The following is a 16,912-nucleotide window of genomic DNA, read 5'->3' as shown; positions in this document are numbered from 1 at the left end:
TTATAATGAGATGTCTTAATTTTTAACTGAAAATTGTTTAGATTAATGATCTATTTTTTATGATGATCAATCTGAATATTTAATTAGTGGTACCTTTTTTCATCTTTTAGGATGTGGAGCCACCCAAAATTTCAAGCACAAAAAGCATTTCCATTAAGCAAGAGCCCAAAATATCATCCAGTCTTCCTTCCAGTAATAATAATGGCAAGGTCCTCACAACTGAAAAGGTAAAGAAGGAAGCCGAAAAGAGACCTGCTGATAAAGTAAGATTTTATTTTAATCTTGTTAAAAGAAAAAAGATAAATTAGTTGTTCCATAAGCAGAAAGGAACAATGGTTTATGTCTCTTTCTTTTATATAATAATGGGTATAGGTATATAATAATCATCACTCAGTGAATATATATTGATAGCTATAGATTTTGACTTTTTGAAAAATGAGTAAAATTTACAAATTTTAAAGTTAAATAGTTAAAAGCTATTGTCAATAAATATTTGAGCCCTAGGGAGTATAGTAATTTTGAGTATAAACTTTTATCTGTGCCTCAGAGGTCCTAGATGGAACAGTTGTTAAGAAGAAAAGATAGATACACTTTGGGAGGCCAAGGCAGGTAGATTGCTTGAGCTCAGGAGTTCAAGATCAGCCTGGGCAACATGGTGAAACCCCATCTCTACAAAAAATACAAAAATCATCTGGGTATGGTGGCAATCACCTGTAGTCCCAGCTATTTGTGGGCGGGTGGGGGGTGGAAGGATTGCTTGAGCCCAGAAGGCAAAGATTGCAGTGAGTGGAGATCATGCCACTGTACTCCAGCCTGGGTGACAGAGTGAGGCACTGTCTCAAATAAAAAAGAAAGAAAGCAAGAAAGAAAAGATAGGAGAATATAGATGTAAATGACTAAACGTAAACTTTATAGAATGGTATGCACCTGAGCAGGGCCAAGGATGATTCTTGGATTGTCTGTTTTTGGATGATTTCTACATATAGTAATTAAGATTTTAGTTAGAAAAAAATACATTTGAAAGATATCTTCAGTAACCCTTGCCCTCAAGATGGAGTATATTATCCTGTATGTTTTCATACTTTTGCTAAATAGTAGCTATTCATAAACTACGTTAGATTATTTCTCTGCTTTTAAATCTACATAAATGAGGCTGGGCGTGGTGGCTCATGCCTGTAATCCCAGCACTTTGGGAGTTCAAGGCAGGAGGATCATTTGAGGTCAGCAGGTTGGGAGTTGGCCAGCGTGGCCAACATGGCAAAACACCGTCTCTACTTAAAATACAAAAATTAGCCAGGTGTGGTGGCACACACCTGTAGTTCCAGCAAATCGGGAGACTGAGACATGAGAATCACTTGAACCCAGGAGGCGGAGGTTACAGTGAGCAGAGTGCCCTGCACTCCAGCCTGGGCAACACAGCAAGACTCTGTCTCAAAAAAAAAAAAAAAATATGTAAATAATATCATACTGTGTGTGTATATCCTTTGGTAACTTTTTCTCCACTCAACTATGTGCTTTTGAAATGTATCTCTGTTGATGCATGTAGATCTAGATATCTTTTAGCTACTACATAATACTCATTCTGTGAATTAACCAGCTTATCATTCCCCTACTGATGCACAATTAGATATTTCTCCTTTGTTTCTATTACAATGGAGTTGAAGTGAGCTACTTTATACATATGTCATGTTAATAGTTTCTATAGGATGTATACCTATAAGTGAATATAATAGGATATGACATCTTCAACATTACTAGGCATTGCCAAATTGTTATCAAAAGTAGATGTACTAAATTTACACTGTCATCAACAAAGTACAAGAATTCCAAATTCTATGTCTTATCAGACTTTTTGATTTTTGCCAAATCTAATGGGTATATTGATAATATTTATATCTTAAAGAAGGGAATCCAAATTTGCTTTGAAGCAAATATGTGTTAAGTCTGTACAGTAGATACTAGTCTAAGTAAATCCATCGAACTTCCAGAATTCTTTAATAGATAGAAGAGTACAAAGAGAAATACAAATCTTTGTTAAACTGTTCTGATTTATTTATTTCTGTCTTGCTGGTTTCATTTAATGTACCGATAAATTCGTTACAATTCTTCTACAGATCTTTAATGTGCACATTTGTCCCTAACTATGTGAATATATTTGTAAAATGGACTTGATCATTGCCTGTTGTCCTTTTTATTCATCTTTCAGTGACTTAAAGTTTATTCTACCACATTACTTTATCATTTTCTGATGCCTGCTTTTTATAGATGAAATCAGACATCACTGAAGGAGTTGATATTCCAAAGAAACCTAGATTGGAGAAACCAGAAACACAGTCCTCTCCCATTACTGTCCAAACTAGCAAGGATTTAGCTATGGCTGACCTTTCCAGTTTTGAGGAGACCAGTGCTGATGATTTTGCCATGGAGATGGGATTGGCCTGCGTTGTTTGTAGGTAAGTTGTCCCTTGTCACAGATTATTTTGTTACTTTATGAAGAACACAGGACCCCTTTCCACTCCTCAGCCCCCAAAATCAGAACAATTGTTGTGCATTTTCTATTTTGTTTTTAGGATTTGGAACTGGGGTGGAGATAAGTAGATGTCTTATGAACTGCCTGTATAACAATTTAACATATTGAAAATTGTCAAATATTTTGTCTTTCCCAACTATGGCTTTTAAATCTGTTATGTTGTAACATTTTCTGCATTTTTGGGTTCCAGAGGGAAAGAGATTATTATATTATGATATATATGCCTATGATAATCTAAGGCTATGGTGACTGCTTTTTGTGCTGTTAGAATTTATACTTTTTTATACACATATGGCTTCATTCTATTAATCTGATCATTCATTGAGCACCCTATGTGTGTGCAGTAATGTGCTAAGGACTGTGAATAATTAGGTCCAGTTCTCACCTTTAGGTAACTCATATTAATGAAGAACAACAACAACATATAGCTAACTAATATAAGGGAATTTAATAGAGATACAGAATGTTATGAGACTGTTGGAAGACTAATCAGAGTCTACTACCTTCTGAGAGAAAGACAAAAATTATGATGAGAAATGACAAGCAGAAAATAGCCAAATTTAATCAAGGCATTCCATGTATTTATTAATGGTTGACCATAAGCTTTAAAAGCTTATGCTTTTGTGCATGCTATGTGTTGGAGTTTGTTATTTTGATCTTTGGGTTTCTGGGATTTTTTTTCTTTTTAATATACCAAACTTTACCAGAACAACCCTGAAATAACTTTTTTTTTTTTTTTTTTTGAGACAGAGTCTTACTCTGTCACCAAGGCTGGAGTGCAGTGGTGTGATCTTTGCTCACTGCAGCCTCCATCTCCGGGGTTCAAGCCATTCTCCTGCCTCAGCCTCCCGAGTAGTGGGGATTATAGGTGTGCACCACCATGCCCATCTAATTTTTGTATTTTTAATAGAGGCAGGAGATGTCTGCCAGGCTGGTCTTGAACTCCTTACCTCAAATGATCCGCCTGCCTTGGCCTCCCAAAGTGCTGGGATTACAGGCATGAGCCAGTACACCCGGCCCCTGAAATAACTTTAAATTATTGCATTAAAAAAAGTAATGTAATGTTTAATGGTGTGTTTTCTTAGGCAAATGATGGTGGCATCTGGCAATCAATTAGTAGAATGTCAGGAGTGCCATAATCTCTACCACCGAGATTGCCATAAACCCCAGGTGACAGACAAGGAAGCGAATGACCCTCGCCTGGTGTGGTACTGTGCCCGATGTACCAGACAAATGAAAAGAATGGTAGGAATCGTATTTTTCTTTATTTTAAACAGTCTGTCAATGTTTCTGTTGGTATGTGCTTTCAAAACAAAGATTTGAATATTTAAGATATTGAAAAAATAAATAATATAAGCTGATTATTTAAATGTTTATATGTATAGTATATATATGTGATTAATATTTCTATGGCTAAAAACCAGACCACGTTATGTGCATTTTTCTCTGTTTAGTTTTATCTACTTCTAATATAGATAAACAAACAAGATTGGTGACACACAAATTATGAATATTCCTTACTAGTCTGTCAATGTATTTATAAACATTTTAATATACCATGCAGCACTGAGAATTGGTGAGATACAAAGCCCCACTGTTTGTTGAGGTCTGGTAAGGAAATATAGAAAACTCCTGAGTGAGCTTAAACCACCAAATGAATAAGATGTGTACAGAGGTGATATTTATATGTGCATATCCGTCTTTCCAGCTGCATTTCTCTATTGCTTAGTCTTTCCTTCTCATTGTCCTCAAGTGACCATTACCTCATTCTTCCAACATACTTTCTGTTTTTACTGTTTACTAACATACCTGCCTTTAATATCGTAGTGAAATACATTTTCATTTGTTATATTGGATAGTTTTCTAACTTTTATTCACTTATAAAATAGATAAATGATAAATGAATTTCATAATTTTTCTTTTAAAGAAAACAAGAAATTACCATAATGTCTTATTCACCATCTCTCCCTCACACTTTCATCTCTCTTCCCCTGCCTTAAATTAGTGATTCTCAATTGCAGAGTTCTCATGTCTGTTCATCAAATGAATTTCTACATAAATTTGTCTAACCAATATATCTTTAAAGGTCAGAAGTACTTAGTTAAAAGTAAAAATTTGAGATACCCATTTTACTTTTTAATCAGTTAAATCAGAAATAGGAAGTGTTTTTATTTATTCCTATGAAATAAAAAGTAGTAAATGAAAAGTGTGGATATCAATAGTGTGTATATTTCTTACTTGTAACAGGAAATTTCTGTGACAAGTTACAATCTGTTCTGCTCAGTTTGATTTTTATTTAATTTATTATTTAAACAAAAGCCCTCCAGGATCTAAAGTGAAATTATTATAGATGAGCAATGCATTCCAGAGCATTGATACGAAACCACTAAGAATTGGAAATTGTCAAAAGAAACAAATTGTGACAATAATCTGTCTTTCTTTAATATGTACTCAACTGTTTCATTATTATTATCACTGTAGCTCCCTTAATATCTAAAGTAAGCACTCTTCTTCCCCCAAGTTTTTTCTCCTCCATTTTTTTGGATTTATTTTATGTCAAATCTATGTTTATGGTTCTAACCCTCTTCCTGAGTAAGCTTCTATAGCTAACTAGATAGTCTATAGATACTTTAAGTTCAATATATTTAAAAATAAAAGTTGTTCTATTATCCAGTTTTTTTTCTGTAATTGCGTGAGTTAGAAAACATCTTTGATGCCTCTCTTAATTCCATATCCCTTTGTTTACCAGATTTGTTAATTCTCCCTCTTATATGTCTCTGAAATCTGTTCATTTCTCTTTTATTACCCTGTTCCACAAATGCATTACTTGTCTATTGCAATAACCACTTAAGAAATCTCCTTGCTTCCCATCAATCCACTTTGATTACTGTCATTAGAATTCTTCTAAAATATTTATCTGCTTATATATGCCCAGTGGCTCTCAATTACTTATATAATGAGGTTATACTCATTAGGATGCATATATGGACCTTCTCTTTTCGACCCAACTCTACCTTACAGCCCTCTCTCTCACTGCTTCACCATACACATTCATATACTCTGGCCACTCTGACACAGACTAAGTGTGTAATTACCTGAATATGTGGAGAACTTTCATGTTCTGCTTCTCAGCTTCTCTTCATCTGGGATACTGTTTATTCCTTTATCTGCTTTGCAAATATCTAATTTATCAGTAAGATCATGTAATTCATTGGCATAGCACTTAAGTGGAGCTCAAGACTGACACATTCTACATTATGTTGTTCTTAAGTTAAATAAAATGAAGCAAATATATATATATATATTTTTTTTTGAGACAGGGTCTTACTCTGTTGTCTAGGCTGGAGTGCAGTAGCGTGACCATGGCTCGCTGCAGCCTCGACTTCTCAGGCTCAAGCAATCCTCCCACCTCAGTCTCCCAAGTAGCTGGGACTACAGGCATGTGCCACCAGGCCTAGCTAATTTTCTTTATTTTTTGTAGAGATGGAGTCTCGCTATGTTGCCAGGGGTGGTCTCAAACTCCTGACCTCAAGTGATCCTTCTGCCTCGGCCTCCCAAAGTTCTGGGATTATAGGCATGAGCCACCATACCAGGCTAAATGCAGATTAGTACCAGAAATCAACAGTGAATCTGGTCTGTGTGTCCAAAAGTCAAAGTACTAAATGGGGAGTCATGGCTAATATTAGAACATGACTAGAATACACCAAGAGTAAATGTGGGGAAATACCAAAAGACATGATCTGAAGTGAGCCTAAAGATCAGAATCCAGGAAATGTAAGGTTTAATGAGATAATTTTGGAACAGTGGGGATTCTAAATTCAGTCATTCTAACTATAAGTGCTTTGAGTGAGATTCTCATATGTGCATTGGTTGGTGTTCCAAGGTATCGCAAAGATATTATAAATAGCACCTGATATCCCCTTTCTCCTTGCACAGATTCCTCAAACTAGGGCAAGTTCTGCAGTACACATTATTGTAGGAAGACCTAGTTAAGAATGTTATGATCGTGTATGGCAGGGTCCAGGGTTATTCTTCAGTTCTATAATTTTCTCTCTACCCAGTAGTGGGTTTTTCCCCAGCTTCAGGTGAGAGACTCATATCACTTATTGCAGTGGTTCTCAATCTAAGGTAGTAATACACTCCTGTTTCACAGCATTTAGAAATATGTGGGGTTTTTAATGCTGCCATTTTGGCAGTTAGTGCCTTAGTGGAGAATTTTATACATTTTGCAGTGTTTGAAGCAGTCACCCAATGAAACTTTTAGTTCCTTTGTTGAACAAAACTGAATCAGTGATTATATCCTAGTTCCCTAAACTAGTATTACCAGTGAAGGACAAAGGATTGTGGGTATTTTTTACTCAGTTTCTAAGATGGCTGGATAAAACAGGGAAGGCAGAAGATCCAAACATGATCTCAGGTAGAAGTACTTCCTGGGGCTTCATCATAATTAATCTGTTAAAACATACAAATTAGGTGGGTCCTCAGAGTCTAACCTCAGGAGTGCTAGATGTGGGTGGAATGCAGTATTAAGATCAAAAGCCATGGTTTTGGAGCCATATGTTTCTGTTTTACTGTGAGGGATGCATTCTTGTAACATGGTTTTGCAATAAAGGAAAAGATGGCTCTCCTTTCCTGCTAGTACCAGTAATCAACAGTGAATTACTTTGAACATTCTTAATATTCTTGATCTGATTTTTGCTTTATAAGTGGTGTTGAAGGTAGGTGTACTTTGATGTGAAAGGTATGTGTATAAAAAGTGATACGAATTGAGATTTAAGGACCAAAACTATATAGTATGACAAATGGTAGCACAGGATTACACAAGAAGACCCAAACAAGAGCAAAATAGGCCAAGTTCTGGCTTCCAGAAATGGTGACAAATTGTTAATAAATTGTCTAGTACAGTACTGTATAGGCTTATGAAGATTAGCAAAGACTGTGGAATGGCTGGTGGGAAGCATCTTTCTCCATTCAGTATGCATGGATTTTTCTGGATTCAGTTTGATTATCCTTTTTAAATAATAATGATGAATAAACAGTAACTTTTTGTTAGCACTCAGCATATTCCAGATACTATGCTAAACTCTTACATAATCATAATTCATCCTCATAACCCACCTTTGAAACAAATGCTATTACCATTTTACAGATGAAGAGAATGAGGCTTTTAGAGATTCACATATTTTGCCTGAGGTAATGTACCTAGAAAAATAGTTGCTGGGTTTTTTTCTGTTGTTTTTTGAGATGGAGTTTCACTCTTGTTCTCCAGGCTAGAGTGCAATGGTGTGATCTCAGCTCACTGCAACCTCCACCTAATGGGTTCAAGCAATTCTTCTGCCTCAGCCTCCCAAGTAGCTGGGATTACAGGTGCTCACCACCATGCCCGGCTAATTTTTATATTTTTAGTAGAGACGGGGTTTCACCATGTGGGCCAGGCTGGTCTCAAACTCCTGACCTCAAGTGAACCACCCGCCTCAGCCTCCCAAAGTGCTGGGATTACAGGCGTGAGCCACTGCACTCGGCCAGTTGCTGGGTTTTAATCCTAGCTCTGTTTGACTCCGAAAATTACTCTTAAACACTGCACATAACCATTTATAAACAGTTATAATTATCTACCTAGAAAACACTAAAAAATAAACTCAAAAATGATTAGAGTTTATAGGAAAATTTAGTAAAGTGCCTAGTTATAAAATAAAGGAAAAAATCAATTATTGGTCAAAATATAACTGAAGATGCTTATAAAGTAATAGTGGGTGAAAATTCTTTGATAACATAGAAATTTGCATTTATGAACTTTCTCTAAAGATTTAGCATGCCTACTTTTGCAATGTGGAAAAACCTCAAAAAGTTTCATCATTTATCAATAGTTTTTTTTCCTCCCTATTCTGCATTTAAAACCTTATAAATGATCTGAGCTGTGTTTTAATTTGCCCTCAGCAACTGAGGGACTTATGCCTAGACCCCAAGAAGAAAACTCCTATGTATTTGACCAACCCCAATGAGAAATAAATGTACTTCATCATGAGTAAAGCTAATGCTTACATATAGTTTGTGATTTTTCTTTTTAAAAAACAATTTTATCTGTTAAAATGTTATTTAACCATCTTCTGTATTATTTCTAAAGGTTAATATTATCTTTACTGTTTAGAAACTAATACAATCTGTAAAACCATTAATATGATGATAAAAATAATTTGTCAAAGAGCGTATATATTATCATCACAGTACTTTTTTAAATGTTCAACTGTATTTCATTTCAATGATGAGTCCTGTGAGAGATTATTATCTTTTTGTATATTCAGTTAAGAGTTTGTATCTGATTTAATCCACTGATTTTTGCAGGCTCAAAAAACTCAGAAACCACCACAGAAACCAGCCCCTGCAGTTGTTTCTGTAACTCCAGCTGTCAAAGATCCATTGGTTAAGAAACCAGAAACTAAACTGAAACAAGAGACAACTTTTCTAGCATTTAAGAGAACAGAAGTCAAGGTATAGTAGATTCTATTTTTATCTAAGATTTTATCTTAAAGTGTAGTTAACTAAACAATAGTTGCTTGATAAAAAATTTGATGAGAAACTTTATATACTAAATGGCTATATTTTAGAAATTAAGACTTTACTACTATTAGATAGAAAGGGAACATTTATATCATTAATTAATCTCTGACTCTGCTTTTTTTCTTTTTATCACAAATAGGAGCAGTCTATGATCATTCCAAAATAATATTCTTTACCATTCTCATCTGGTTCGATACTTATCTCCAATCAGAAATCTGGTTTAAATTCAGGCTGGGTGCCATGACTCACGCCTGTAGTCCCAGCACTTTGGGAGGCCAAGGCGGGTGGATCACCTGAGGTCAGGAGTTCGAGACCAGCCTGGCCAACATGGTGAAACCTCGTCTCTACTAAAAATACAAAAATTAGCAAGGCATGATGGTGGGCACCTGTAATTCCCAGGCATGGTGGCGGGTGCATGTAATCAGCTACTTGGGAGGCTGAGGCAGGAGAATTGCTTGAACCCCTGAGGCAGAGGTTACAGTGAGCTGAGATAGTGCCATTGCACTCCAGCCTGGGTGACAAGAGCGAAACTCTGACTCAAAAAAAAAAAAAAAAAGAAATCTGGTTTAAATTCAAAATACCTCTGCCCTCAGTAGCAGCGGTTTTGCCCCACACACTACTTGAGCAGTTTGGCCTTGTAATTTTTTTTTCTCCCTTCTTATTGGCTATTGAAGGATTCTTCTTGCTTTGTCTTGTTTTGTTTCTTTATAATAAACTTTCAGTGGTATCTACCTCTTATACCAAGGGACCACATTGTCTAGAGAGAGTATCACCTTTCTCATTCCTAAGGTTGCATCCTTGAAATCATACTACATTATTCTTATTATCTTGGCATTTTTATATCATGGAAAAAATAATTTTCTAATCTAATTTTATAACAAAAAGAATACTTCTACTGAGGTACACATTCCAATGTTAAGCATAGCACTAAATATGGAAGAAAAAAATATTAGCCTCAAATTCTCAAAGATTGACCTGAGAAAACTCTAGTTACTACCTTATCTAAGTGACTGTAAATAACAAGCTTAATACCCTTGATATGATGAAAAAGATTATGAATATAAAGTACTTGTAAAAACTTATTGATAATTATATTTGGAGGTTATTTTTCATTTTAATTTGCCAGGGAAGATTTGCTATCCAAGGCATATCCATTATTGATTTGTCATATAGGAACTTGATGAATTGGAATAGAACTAAGAATGACCAGTTTATTGAAAGTAATTAGAGTTGCTATATTCTGCACATAATCACTTTTTAGGAGATTTTTAGACTAATCTGTTACTACTAAAGTTTATTTTTAGAAAATTCAACATGAAATCATTTTATGGCAAACAAATTAAAGCCTTTGCTGTTATATTTGTTTTGATAAAGAGGTTTTGTGTTTTTTTAATAAAAAAATTTATAGTATAAATTTATACTATAAAAAAATTGTTCCCATTCACATATAAAAAGCAAATGTCTTTTCTAACTTGCCCATCTAGCAAATAGGCAAAAAAATATTTATAGTTAAAAACTTGAGAAATTTGTTTTCTATGCTGAAATAGTAAGAAAATCACTTGGTCTCAATTGTTTGTGTTATATTACTCCTATGTGTCCTGATAGTATTATAAACCATCTGTCATCCTGTTGAAAAGCAATACTAAGCAACAGCAAGCCATTAAAATGAAATGCCAGACACACAGAACTTGCTTTCTTGCTTGTACTTCCTAACTGTTGGTCTTTTAATTACTAAAGATGGGTTTTCTTTTAGTGAAGTTTGTTGAAAGATCATTTAACCATATGGCAGACAGTTTTATGTTTAATAGCAAGAAAAGGAAAAAAAAAATGTTAGGTGTTTCATAACTGAAAAGTAAACGTTTACTTCCTGACTAACTTTTTCTCTCATTGCTGGTATATATTCCTCTAGGAATGTATGGTTTATGTAGTTTTTCTTCTCTGGATAACTTCATAAGATAATTGATATGTTACTGTAAGAAAATACAGTTTTCAGAGTATGTGGACAAATATCTGGATTCCTTCTCTTATAAAACAAAGATCTCAGAACTCTATTTTTGTTACTTTTCACATTGATTAAAAATGTATGCATACAGACAATATTGAAGGCTACCTTGATTTCAAGAGCTAAAAATGTTTTATCAACTATTTCAGAGCAAAGTTGTAAATTATAACTGGATATATTTTAGGTATGACTACCATTTTTTAAGTAGGATATTATTTTGTAAAATTTTATCTCTTACCTATATGTGAACTTAACACTTGTGAATCTTCTTAAGAGTATAAAGATAGAAAAGATGTCAATAAGAAGTTCAATTCAAAATTAATTTGAACTACGTACATTTGTGCCTAATGTGAAAGTGAAAAAATATATTCTTGTGTGAACAAAAGCAATATGTGTTTATATAGTGGCATTGGTATCATTGTGAGCTTCTGATTAGCCAGGGAAGTTAATCAGAAAAGTTGAAGGGTTATACCCTTATGAAATATATCGGAGAGTGAGATCAGTCCTACCGAAAATGTCACTTTGCAGCCTAATGAGGCAATTGATAAAATCCTTATTAAAGGAGCAGGAGACTCTTATATGATAGTTTAACTGGAATCATGGGCAAATTGTGAAACTAAAATCATGAGACCTTTTTAATACATCGTGAAAGTTGTACACTTCCAAGTAATTAACTTTGCATACATTTTGTACTCCTGTAACTGTTGCTCAAAATTTAGGTGAACATTTTTTTAAATGGGTTTAGAATCTATGCAGCTGTCTTCTTTCTCTCACACAGTCACTCAGTAAATAAACATTGACTGAATCTCTTCATCTTGTATATGTTCTCCTGAATATTCTGGGTATGGGCATTTTTGCCCATTAAGGGTGAATTAAATTTTTGAAATGATCCCTAGTTATTTGGAGCGAAGTCTAAAATAATTAGATGTTTAATTAAGCTAGATAATACTTTCTTGAGTAAAAAGTATATTAAAGCACTAAATCTGGTTTTCAGATATAGCTTAGAATTGAACCTAAAAGCAATTCTCAAGAGGGAATTTCATATATTTTCTTTTGGAATCATTAGAACAAGAATATGGTATCAAAAATTTTCTGTTTTGGAAATGATAATATCCGCTAGATACAGATAAGTTTTGTTCTGTGTGGCTTTTCGGATCTGCTTCATAAGAACCTAATTTGTTGGTGTGATTTAAATTTCCCAATTCATAACTTAGATATAAAAAGTCTAATGAGTTTTTATATATTCAAGGATGTTTATATAGGTATTGATTATACTTGGCTCTAATGCAATATTTACCTTATTTTTTTAGACATCCACAGTTGTTTCAGGAAATTCTTCTAGTGCCAGCGTTTCCTCGTCAGTAACTAGTGGCTTAACTGGATGGGCAGCTTTTGCAGCCAAAACTTCCTCTGCTGGTCCCTCAACAGCAAAATTGAGTTCAACAACACAAAACAGTACTGGGAAACCTGCTACCTCATCAGCTAACCAGAAACCTGTGGGTTTGACTGGTCTGGCAACATCATCCAAAGGTGGAATAGGTTCCAAAATAGGTTCCAATAACAGCACTACGCCCACTGTACCCTTAAAACCACCTCCACCTCTAACCTTGGGTAAAACTGGCCTTAGTCGCTCAGTTAGTTGTGACAATGTCAGCAAAGTAGGTCTTCCTAGTCCAAGTAGTTTAGTTCCAGGAAACAGCAGCCAACTAAGTGGGAATGGAAATACTGGAACATCAGGACCTAGTGGAAGTACTACTAGCAAAACTACTTCAGAATCCAGCAGCTCTCCCTCAGCATCCCTTAAAGGTCCAACTTCACAAGAATCACAGCTCAATGCTATGAAGCGATTACAGATGGTCAAGAAGAAAGCCGCCCAAAAGAAACTCAAGAAGTAATGTGGCCAAGTAGGTTTTTATATCATATTAGCCTAAAGATGAAAGGCTTATTATTAAGATATAATCTGTAATATACTATAATTTAATAAAAGTCTTCATAATCAAATTTCTATTGTTTCTTACCTTAAAATGCTAGATATTATGTAACAAAACTTGGAAACTTTTAATCAGTCTTCAACATTTTTATTTTAATGATTTCCATAGTGTGTGAAAACAATGATTAGAATGACTGGTTCTCGATGAGAACTTCAGAAGATTGATAGCATCTGTGAATTTAAGGAAAAAGAATTAATTCGTCTTCTAGCAAAGCCCCAAGAGTTGATCCTGATGAATGAGGTGCCTTATGTGGTGGCTCGGATGACCCAACATAGTTTTCTATTTTCCTCCCCATATTCTGGATGTTCATTTTCTGTGCTAGCCCCATTTCAACTGACTCTCCCTTTCCCTCCCAATTATTTCATCTTTTTTAAAATTATTTTTTCATTATTGATTTCTCATATCAATGGATTTTCCTAATTGATTTATCATACTTCATATTATATCTTTACCTTTTTTTATCACCTCATTTCAGTTATTTAAGGATACATCTTTTTCCAATAAATTGTGAACTCTCTTGGTGTTTAATACAATATTTTTTCTCAAGTTTCCCACTTTACCTACATTGCCAATGTACTATATGCACATAGTACGTAATAAATATTGAACTTTGATTCATCCTGGTTATGCACATTCCTGATAAGTTTTAGAGAAAAATATCATTTCCCAAGAGTCTTTGCAGATGAAAATGTATGACTTGTTCACACACTGATGGCGTCTTCCTATACCATGAAAGAAAAGGCTATCTTACTTAGTGCTCAAAATGTTATAGTATTTTACCTAATTTTAGCTAACTTTGTATACATAAGCTCCTATATAATGATTAATTCTTGAGATTGTTTTGTACATTGTTAACCCATTTATGCCAGAGTTTGCAAATTTTTTTGGTGAAAAATCAGACCTTGGAGATGACCTTGAACATTAGGGTATAAATAACTCCCACAAGCTGAGCGTTGCAATAATGGAACACTAGGCATAAATGGGTTAAGTCAGAAAATGTGGAAAGTCTGAGTTGTTGTCTTACTTGCAAGCTAACAAATTAACCAGCAATTGTTGCACCTGTATACTCTGAGAGAAGATAGGAAGCCCTCTGCATCAGAGAAACAGTTTATTATTCACAGCAAAAAAACTGGATATCCAACAAATTCCCACATTCACAAGGACTGTGAACAGCCTGTTCCATCAACCTTGATGTGTGCTACTAAATCTTCATTCTACAGATCTCTAATCTCAAACTGTCTTCCTTAATCTCTAGGTTTTTCTAACAGCATTATTCTAAAGTATATTGATAGGTAATCTCTATAAACACAAAGCTTTTAAAATTAAGCTTGGTCTTTTTTTTTTAAAGGAAAGATTATTATTTTAAACTACTTTGTTAAATAATGGTGCTAAATTGTTTGTAGTAAGTTAGAATCCAGGATTGAGAATCCATTATCTCAATCATTATCTCAATAGGCAGTAAATGTCTGTTTACCCCATATGTAAATAATGAATTATCTCAATCCTACAGAGACTTTTGCTTTGAGAAACAGATTTATTGTGATAAAACATCAATTTGACATAAACCCCAATTTCCCTTCGGGGTCAAAGAAACCAAAAAATACATATCCATAATTGTTTATAGTTCAAAACTAGTTCGGACTAAACAAAATTACCTGACATAAAAACTCAGTTCAGCAACTATAACAGTTAACGTAACCTCTGTACCTACAAAAAAATGAAAGCAGTAATGTTTATTACAGTTCACACACTGGCACTTGAAATGAAAACATTTATCCCATCACAGAAAACACGTGCTAGATAGAGTTGAGAAGAGAAGCAATTATTTTAATTTCTATTGTACCTCAGAGGGAACTTTAACTAGTTTAGGAGGTAACTAATCTTTCACTGAGTATGGCTCTTTGTATAGATAACATGTGCATACATATATTTAGGTTAGGTACATATGTTTAAGTACACATATACAGTATTAGCTCAGTTTGGTATTTTATAGAGGTATATTTGGTATTAGAGTTTAAATTGTCTCAAGGAGCTTTTAGACCTTGATTTTTTTTCATATCGTAAAATGAGCTACAAGACCCTTTGAGCAGTAAAGAAAGTAGCCAGTTTAATATAAATAGCATTTATTATTTTATGATCATTTTATTTAGTTGGTTATGTGCAGATGTTTTCCCCACTAGAATTTAAGTGGTATGAAGGGAGGGATCTTGTTTGTCTTTCACAGCATTGTATTCCCACTGTAACTCTCAATAAATACTTACTGGTTCAATGAATGAATGGACAGATAAGCAAGTGTGCTAACAAGTAAGCTTTTAGGATGGTACATTTTAATGCCATTAGTAAATATGTGGTCACTATCATTTTTCTATTTTGCATATCATGCTTTTTGTAAGGTTATGTAACTATAGATTTTAGTGACTTAAGGAAAAGAAAAGGGAAAACACTAAAAGAAAAGGCCTTAAAATCAGAAGACCTGGTTTTAAATCCCAGTCCCTCCATGTGAGTTCCTCAATTTCCTCCTTTATAAAACAGATGATAATGAGATGTCCTTCAAGTCTATAGTGGATCTGAAGGGGGGGCTATTATTTTCTGTGAGACCAAGAAGAATGTAACTGACATGGCCATGAATCCGCACAAAACAATGCACTGTGTTTACATGGGACATTGCACAGTCACAAAGAGAAATTACACTACAAGGCTTCAGAGAGGTAATTATAAAGTTTTGGTGGCAACCAACGTGGCTCCTTGTGGTTTGGACATTCCTGTAGTTGACCTGGTGATTCAAAGTTCACCTCCTCAGGATATTGAGCCCTATATCCATATCCATCTCTCTGGATGCACAGGTAGAGCCGGACAGACAGGGGTTTGTATATGTTTTTTTGTTTGTTTTTTGAGACGGAGTCTTGCTCTGTTGCCCGGGCTGGAGTGCAGTGGTGCAATCTCGGCTCGCTGCAGGCTCTGCCCCCCGGGTTCACACCATTCTCTTGCCTCAGCCTCCTGAGTAGCTGGGACTACAGGCACCTGCCACCTCGCCCTGCTAATTTTTTGTATTTTTAGTAGAGACGGGGTTTCACCATATTAGCCAGGATGGTCTCGATCTCCTGACCTTGTGATCCGCCCGCCTCGGCCTCCCAAAGTGCTGGGATTACAGGCGGGAGGCACCGCGCCCAGCTTACATATGTTTTTATCAACCAAGAGAAAGAGGTCAACTAAGATACGTGGAACAAAAAACAGGAATTACTTTTAAACATGTAGGTGTTCCTTCTACAGTGGATTTAGTTAAATTTAAAAGCATGGATGCCGTAAGGTCTCTGGCTTCCATTTCTTATGCTGCTGTTGATTTTTTCCAACCATCAGCTCAGATACTGATAGAAGAGAAAGGGGCGATGGATGCATTGGCTTCAGCTTTAGCCCACATTTCTGGTGTATCAAGCTTTGAACCATGATCTTTAATCAACTCTGATAAGGGTTTTGTGATCATGACTCTGGAAAGTCTAGAGGAAATACAGGATGTCAGCTGTGCTTGGAAAGAACTTAATAGAAAGCTGAGTAGTAATGCAATGTCTCAGATTACCACAGTGTGCCTCCTGAAAGGAAATATGGGTGTTTGCTTTGATATTCCTCCAACTGAGTCAGAAAGGTTACAGGCAGAGTGGCATGATTCCGGCTGGATACTCTGAGTGCCAGCTAAATTACCTGAAGTTGAAGAATATTATGATGGAAACATCTTCTAATTCTGGACAGAGGAGTGGCTGGTCAGGCGGATCAGGTGGTCAGTCTGAGGGCGTCACTCAGGAAGTTGACGAGGTGGTAGAAGACGAAGTGGAATAG

The 16,912-nt window shown here is 35.2% G+C and overlaps 1 protein-coding gene and 1 pseudogene across 2 annotated transcripts in view; both read left to right on the top strand.

The window, feature by feature from the left end:
* INTS12 (integrator complex subunit 12) overlaps positions 1-13,091 on the top strand; it is a 25,639-nt gene extending 12,548 nt beyond the window's left edge. For both annotated transcript variants that reach the window (XM_011943263.1, XM_011943262.1), the window contains 5 exons: positions 111-263; positions 2,266-2,453; positions 3,616-3,775; positions 8,873-9,019; positions 12,401-13,091. In XM_011943263.1, coding sequence (XP_011798653.1) covers positions 111-263; positions 2,266-2,453; positions 3,616-3,775; positions 8,873-9,019; positions 12,401-12,985 — 1,233 coding nt within the window. In that variant the 3' untranslated portion in view covers positions 12,986-13,091. The remainder of the gene's footprint in view (positions 1-110; positions 264-2,265; positions 2,454-3,615; positions 3,776-8,872; positions 9,020-12,400) is intronic.
* Positions 12,985-16,912, top strand: LOC105512706 (annotated as a pseudogene).

This window comes from Colobus angolensis, unplaced genomic scaffold (genome assembly GCF_000951035.1).
Source record: "Colobus angolensis palliatus isolate OR3802 unplaced genomic scaffold, Cang.pa_1.0 Scaffold217, whole genome shotgun sequence".
NCBI classification, from domain to species: Eukaryota; Metazoa; Chordata; class Mammalia; order Primates; family Cercopithecidae; genus Colobus; species Colobus angolensis.
The sequence above is the reverse complement of the archived record's forward strand: the minus strand, read 5'-3'. Positions and strand labels throughout refer to the sequence as shown.